The sequence below is a fragment of the Dicentrarchus labrax genome, unplaced genomic scaffold (assembly GCF_905237075.1).
Source record: "Dicentrarchus labrax unplaced genomic scaffold, dlabrax2021, whole genome shotgun sequence".
Classification (NCBI taxonomy): domain Eukaryota; kingdom Metazoa; phylum Chordata; class Actinopteri; family Moronidae; genus Dicentrarchus; species Dicentrarchus labrax.
The window spans coordinates 900,001-908,002 of record NW_026136720.1 but is presented as its reverse complement, the minus strand read 5'-3'; the positions used below and the strand labels follow the sequence as shown (position 1 = coordinate 908,002).

The 8,002-nt window shown below is 41.3% G+C and overlaps 1 protein-coding gene across 1 annotated transcript in view; it reads right to left on the bottom strand.

Annotated features, from left to right (window-relative positions):
* Positions 1-616: 616 nt before the first annotated feature.
* nox5 (NADPH oxidase, EF-hand calcium binding domain 5) overlaps positions 617-8,002 on the bottom strand; it is a 10,093-nt gene continuing 2,707 nt past the window's right edge. The window contains exons 6-15 of the mRNA XM_051380813.1: positions 7,247-7,419; positions 5,960-6,142; positions 5,109-5,241; positions 4,286-4,614; positions 4,159-4,203; positions 2,905-3,029; positions 1,932-2,016; positions 1,754-1,853; positions 1,484-1,650; positions 617-876 (exon numbers count right to left, since the gene is read on the bottom strand). Coding sequence (XP_051236773.1) covers positions 745-876; positions 1,484-1,650; positions 1,754-1,853; positions 1,932-2,016; positions 2,905-3,029; positions 4,159-4,203; positions 4,286-4,614; positions 5,109-5,241; positions 5,960-6,142; positions 7,247-7,419 — 1,472 coding nt within the window. The 3' untranslated portion in view covers positions 617-744. The remainder of the gene's footprint in view (positions 877-1,483; positions 1,651-1,753; positions 1,854-1,931; positions 2,017-2,904; positions 3,030-4,158; positions 4,204-4,285; positions 4,615-5,108; positions 5,242-5,959; positions 6,143-7,246; positions 7,420-8,002) is intronic.

The window sequence follows — 8,002 nt, the reverse complement described above, 5'->3', positions numbered from 1 at the left end:
GCAGGAAACACAACACACTGTTGCTATGGAGACACACACACACACACACACACACACACACACACACACACAGACACACACAGAGACCATATACGTTCATTTAACTCAAAACCTGTTGACACTAATACACATTGAACATTTTAATTTCTTGATCAATAATCATTTTAAGTGACTCTGACATCATTTTATAATTTAGATTTGTACAGTGGAAACAAAACACAGAGTATAAACTACTTCATCAGGCACATTTCTTTAACTTTAACTAGTTAGAGTCACTTACAAACAAAAGCTGAGAATCAGTTTCACACATTCTTTGGAGTTAAATACACTCATTGCACACACACACACACACACACACACACACACACATACACACACACACACACACACACACACACACAAACACAGAGAGACACACACAGACACACACACACACACAGAGACACACACACACACACACACACACACACACACACACACACACACACACACACACACACACACACACACACACACACACACACACACACACAGACAGACACACACACACACACACGGAGACACACACGACACACACCCACACACACACACACACACAACACACACACACACACACACACACACACACACACACACACACACACAGAGACACACACACACACAGACACACACACACACACACACACACACACACACACACACACACACACACACACACACACACACACACACACACACACACACTCAGAAGTTCTCCTTGTAGAACTTGAAGCCGAAGTGTTCACACTGAGCTTTGATGACTTTAGCCAGAGCCGGAGAGCCGCAGTAAAACACGTGAACTTTCCCTTTTTTCTCCTCAGACACTTTCTGAAACACCTGAAACAAAAACACAGGTTTTATTGTTATTAACGTTAGCATAGCTCTGATCAACCAAACTCCATTCAGAAAACAAGCATTTTAATAGTCTGAATTCAGACTTTTAAATCACCATCATGATGTGCATTTGAGCATCATATTGATCTGTTTATTGACATTAAATCAGTGTTTATGGGGCTCAAACTGCAGCAGTGAGACAGATTAAAGGGCGAATATTCGCCTCATGTTTGGTGGGAATGCATTATTATTCTTAATGTCTGCCACCGGGTCAGATTCCCATTGGAAATCACAGAAACGAGGTGGTAGAAACACTACTGCATTTGTCCACAGGGGGCGTCATGACATGTTTTGGTTCTTCTGTGGGATTTATACAGTGGTGTGATATGTGAATGATATTTTAATGGAATAAACACAAACTGGAGAAAAGCTGAAGCAATACACTGATTGATTGAAAATTAAGTCTTTTGTCAAATAAAAATACCAAACACAGTTTTGACCAAATGTTGGTTGTATTTTCTGATATTTTATTGGTTAAATGATCAATTAATCACAAATATTCTTATAAATGATATAAATAGATGTTTTTTGATATTGTTATTGTGCTCACTTTCCCCCACTCAGGCCGTCCAGGCTGGGTCCTGGTCCTCAGTCCTGTGATGGAGTCTCTCTTTTCCTTCTTGGCCAGCAGGTCCAGCGCCATCTGCAGGCCGATGGCTTTCATGTCGTTCTTACTGAGAGCCGACGTCATGTACATGTGCATCTCCAGGAACCGACCTGAGACAGCAGCAGAGCCTCATTAGACCTCTTATTTGTCTCTCTCCACCTGTCTGTCTCTCTCCACCTGTCTGTCTCTCTGTCTCACTGCTTTCTCACTCACCTTCCGGCTCTTCGTCAGCCTGGTCCATCTCAAGCTTGGTGAGTAAACTGACAAACCATTCAAAAGACTTCTGGTCTCTGTTGATCCAGATGAAGTCCACCTGCAGGACACATCTTTATTAGACTACATCCTGATGTGTGTGCAGTGAAACAACTCAACCTCTGTGGGGTTTTCTTACTTTGCGTAACTTCATGTCGCTGTCTTTAATGTTCTCACACCATGAGTAGTTACAGTTGGGACAGTTCTGCTTCCTCCTGCGGTATCTGGATCACAGAAAGTTACATATGAAGTTATTTTTACGCACATATTTGAAGAACTTTAATTCTTTTATCGGCCTACAATGAAAGAATTTCAGTCTTGGTATTATTATTCGATCTCAGTGACACATTCAACCCCAATAAGCTAGCCGCTATATCCTGTTAAATTATCAGATTTAAATGTCAGTAAATGCGTTCGGATGCTATTGAAAACAATTTGGACAACAACAATTGTGGGGCCTCTTCCGTCCACTTAAGTTGTGACTATTGCAGCTCTTTCACAGATATTTTCTCATCAAACTCTGTGAATTAAGGATTTTGACTGTACTTTTTATTACACATCTGAGCGGACAAAAATAACCTGTGGAGTTCCCCAAGGATCCCTTCTGGCGCCTCTTTCATCCAACATCTACATGCTCCCTCTAGCTCCGATAATGGAAAACTAACAAAATATGTACCATTATGCAGACGACACACACATTTACATGCACATTTACAATTGTGTTTAAATGTCATTTTATATTGCCGGATTTTGCCTTTACATTTTGTTTTGATGTCTTTTATATTTTATGTAAAGCACTTTGAATTGCCTTGTTGTTACTCTGACCTGAGCGTCCGACCCCCAGCATATTGAGAGACAGAAGCTGTGTAGTGTTGATGTATTTCAACCACACCACGCAGCAGAGAGCTCAGGAAAAAGCTGTAAGTGCACCTTGAGTTGGGTTGTTCTAAAAAAAGAACTGATGCTTTATTCAGCCCTCCTCTACTCATCTGAACAATGCTGGAAGATGTAGTTTCTCTCTTGGAGGAAGGAGGCTGTTGGATGCTGTACTGGTACTGCACTAGGAACCAGGATGTGACCAGAGTCTGAGTCATCAGAGTCTGGGAGCTCACCTTTCCATGATGCTTTGCAGGATGGAGGCGAACGGTGTGATGCCGATACCAGCCCCGATCAGGACAGCGTGTTCAGACGCAAAGATCTGTCTCGTAGGAGTCCCATATGGTCCGTCTACATAACACTGACACACAACATCGAATACTACGTCTGAATACTGTTAAACAACAGATCCAGGTTTCAGATCTACAGTATGTAAAGCTTCCATATGTCAGATTGTAAATCCTGTTCTGTCTCTATAATAATCAGTGTGTGTGAGCAGTGAGTGAACAGGTTGTAGTGTAGCTTTGTTCCTCTGCTTCCTGTGGACTGATCTCTATGTGTCTCTATGTAGGATGAGGGTCAAAGGTTGTGACCTTTATGCTCCCGAGTGCCTTCTTTCTCCGCTTCCCTACAGTGCCAACAGTGGGCAACACTAGCTAACATTAGTTTATAAATGGAGTCTGCTAACGACTACAAACGACCAACACCCACCACAACACAGAGTCCAACACAGAGTCCAACACAGAGTCCAACACAGAGTCCAACACAGAGTCCACCAACACAGAGTCCACAACACAGAGTCCAACACAGAGTCCAACACAGAGTCCACCAACACAGAGTCCACAACACAGAGTCCAACACAGAGTCCACAACACAGAGTCCACAACACAGAGTCAAAGTCAAAGCTAACATTACTGCAAAGCTAGTGGAACATATTGTCTGATTGTGCTTCTAGCTGGATAATGTTAGCTTGGTTGCTAACATGGAGAAATTGCTTCATCCAAACTCTTGGGTCTAATCTGGCTGGCTAACCTTAGCTTGCTCAGAGCAACACACAAGCCAACTAGTAAGATAATCTACATTAATCTTGAAAGTGGAGTTAGTTCATTAGTCAGCTAATTGCCTAGTCTACATCATTCTTTACCTGCTTAGTTACATCTGATAACTACTGTCAGCAAACTGCAGCTACTTACCTAGTTTACAATTGATGTTTATTATCCAGGTAGTCAGCTAATGTGGATTAATTGCTAGCTAGCTACTGTAGCAAAATGCTTTTTTCCCAGAAAATCCAGCCCTCATCCCTACATACACCTATAAATCAGTCCACAGGCAGCAGAGGAAGTCAGGGAAGGTCTCATTTTTTAAGTTATTTTATAACCTGTTCACTCATTTGAAATGAAAAGTGATTAATACAATAAAAAACACATAAAATGCTTCAGAATCTGACATATGAAACCAGTAAGTATGTGAGTTACAGAGTATTTGCTCACCTTGATGTTACAGAATCTGTGATTTTCACCAAACTTGGCAGAAACCTGCAGATTAAAAAAAGAACCAGCTGATAGCCAAAAGTAACCGCAGCCGATATTTAATATTTAATATACTGAAAGTTTCGACCTCTCTGAGTGGAGGAGCCTCTCCTCTCTCTGCCGGCCCCAGCTCGTCTGGAAGAGGTTCCGTCGGCCCCTCAGACATCTGGGCCTCATCGGACCGGGAGCCGCTCTGACGGTACATCATGAGCTCGATGGCGTCGTCCTCGTTAGAAGCCACCGCTCCGTTACAGTTCGAGCTGAACAACTCCTCCTGGGCCTTCATCAGCTGTCTGCGGTTCCTCAGGCTGGTTGCCAGCCTCTTGGGGCTGACCGTCTGGTTCTCAGGTTGTCTGAAGTTCTCGTATAGACGGTTGGTCCACTGACCCATTGAGCGGATGTGAAGCCAAAGAGAATCTGCAGGTCAAAGGTCACAGCAGAATCTTAAGTATTGAGTAAGGGGTCAGTCACATGGTCCATCCAAATGTCCCCCCTCCGGATATGACCTCTTCTATATCGCTCTGAATTATTGGCCATATTCTGAGTGAAGTCTGGTGGAGTCTGGACCCCAAACAGATTTTCTGGAAGTCTAAAGTGTCTTTTAGAGTCCAACCAAGGCAGTTTGAGGGCTTGTTTTACCAACAATCTGAACTGGTCCTGTTAAGGATTCCTGGAACCATGGTGCTCTATAACAAACCATTTCCAGCTGTTTTGATTGGACCCATTGTAATCAAGGATCATCAATAGAGGGCGCTACACAACACCTATAGAATAAGACACGCCCACTTGGTTCCCAAGGAGATCCTGATATTTTTTTATTCCAGCTGGGAACCAACTTTTTGGTTTCCGAATCAATTCATCAATAATTTACACATTTAATAATGCTGTTATTGTTCTGAGGTGAGGTCTACCTGACTGCTCCGGAGCGCTGCTGATGGTGAACGGATGCCACTCGTACTTTGCGATCATCGGGATGTTGATGTAGACGTAATCTCCGGGTTTGAAATGGAAGAACTGAGGACGTTTGATCACCAGGTGAGTCACCTGCACACAGGCAGAAAACAGCTAAAATAACTCCAGCTAGTATTCTGCTGTTACTGGTTTAAAGGTTAGAGATAATAAACATTATATTCTCTATATACAGATATAGAGTCACATGGTGTCTCACTCCGTCTGCCTGTGTTGTATCGCAGCCTCTCTGTGGTTTGTTTCCATAGCCGGTCTGCTCCGACTGAAACTGCTGTTTTTATCGTCTACGTCTGTGAATTAAGGATTTATTTCCACCAAACCAGAGTTGGTGATTGTTGGAGAGACTAACAGAGACGGTTTTGGTGAGATTTATTCTGTTATGATTACCTGCAATGTAAAATTGCTGGTTTTGTGAATGGAGTCTGGTGGACTGCAGTGCCCATTTGTTTTGGTCTGAGATGATGGTGCTCTTGTGCGACATCTTGTTGATTTTTTAAATAAGTTTTGGATTGCACATTTTATTACACATCTGAATGGACAGAAATAACCTGTGGAGTTCCACAAGGCTCCATTCTGGGGCCTCTCCCGTTCAACATCTACATGCTCCCACTAGCTCCAATAATGGAAGACAACAAAACTATGTACCATTGTGCAGACGTCACACACATTTACATACAAATGTAGAATTGTATTACAAATTACAAATTACAAAAATAGTTAATAAAACATTAATCTGATGCCATTTAAATGAGAAAGCTGGAGTCTGAAAATTTTTATTTTGTGTGTTCGTCACCTTTGACGGCAGCAGGTTGACCTCCACGACATAAAGACCTCCCATACGAGAAACAGCGATTCCTACGATCTTCTCCAGCAGGAAGACCAAACCGGGAACAACAAACCACTTCCAGAAGTTTGCACAGTGGACCATCAGCAGAGACCAGACCCACACGTAGGACAGGTGAGACCAGTAGAACACCTGGAGGAAAAACAACACACAGATTTTGAGACTATTTTGCTTCCATAACACGCTTTCTTTCAGACAAGTAGAAAGAAAAAGCCCAGAATACACATTCAGGAGTTTATATTACTGCTATTAGTTAGTCTGTTTGCGTCTGTAGATTTAATCAAAAGTTAGTATTAGGTGACACCTAATTCACATATTTAAACATAACATTTCTGAAAACCTGTAATGTTTTATCACATTTTATTCCTAAAAACCTGATGAAAATATTTTTTTATGGTTGTTGACCGTATTTCCTGATTTATGGAGGGATAAGAAGAGAAACCTTTGACTCCAATATGTCAACAAAATGAAACAAGAAGTTTGAACCTGGCTTTATCCAATATTCAGATTTCTGTTCTGGAAATATAAATTAGAATATTTTTAATTAGATAATACATCATTTGTCTCAATGTAAGAAATCAACTGGGGTATTTCATGCTGATATATTTCAGTGAAAATGTTAAACTGAGATTGAATGGATGGACAATGGATAGATGTGACAGATTTACATGGTGGAAAAGGTTTGATTAAGATATTGAACTGAACATCCATCAATTCTTATTTATTTATTTTTCCTTATTGTTTTGTCTTATTTAAAAAGCTGCAGTGAAATCAGGAATTTAAGGCCACGACAATCCCACAGTCATACATTTATATTGCCAATGGATGTAATAAAATATCATATAAAATAAAAAGACTGAGATTAGAAGCATTAAAATAGTCAGTTAAAGAATGTAGTAAAAACTTTATATGTAATAATGTTTTACTTTTGCAGTGTTATAAGATAAAGAGTTTGAATGTGTTTTAATACTGTTATTACTGCAGTACCTGAGCACAGACACTAGAGGGAGCTGCTCACACACTGAGGACAGAGGACGGCCTCAAATCTGTTCCCATCAGCCCCTGCTCTACTTTGTGTTACTGATTATTAGAAAACAATTAACCTTAAAGGATTCACAAAGATTAAAGTCTGTTTGCATATGGACACACAGTGTATATATATACACATATTCACTGTGTGTGTGTATATATATATACACTGTGTGTATATGTATACATATATTGCTCGTCTCTTACTTCGAAGTGTCCACTGCGGCGTACGAAGGTGCTGGAGCAGAGCACCATGAGGCAGATGAAGACCTGCAGGAGGACCCCGGTCACCGAGGCCGTCCCCTTCACCCAGCCGATGCCCGGCCTCGTGGTCAGCAGGTACTCCCACAGACTGAAGCCACTGCTCTCTGACAGCTGCACTGAAACACACACACAGTACATCACCATCACCCACTGCTCAGGTGTGTTTGTTTGTGTTTTTTATGCTTTTTCACTATTATGTTTGTAACACAAACTGCATTTTAAATGGTAAATGGACCTGTACTTGTATAGCGCCTTTCTAGTCTTCCGACCACTCAAAGCGCTTTTACACTACGTGAGACATTCACCCTTTCACTCAGTGATGGCAAAGTCCATCGAACAGAAACTAACATTCATACACATTCACAGGAGCCAGGGATCGAACCCACAACCTTCCGATCAAGGAACGACCCGCTCTGCCTCTGAGCCACAGCAGATATACATCATAAATAAATAAATAAATAAATAAATAAGGTAATATAATAACTAACTCCTGTGATTTCATTGTGGACAAAAATAGAAAATACTTAAAATGTCTGATTTAAAGTCTGATCTGTGTTTTATCCATTGTAGTGCCCCCTAGTGGTTGATTTAAACTTTCAGGTTATGTTTCAGATCCGTATAGCCACGCCCCCTCTGAAGCCCATTGGTCGATATCTTGAACACTGAATAAGTTATCAATAAGCTTTATACAACTATTGA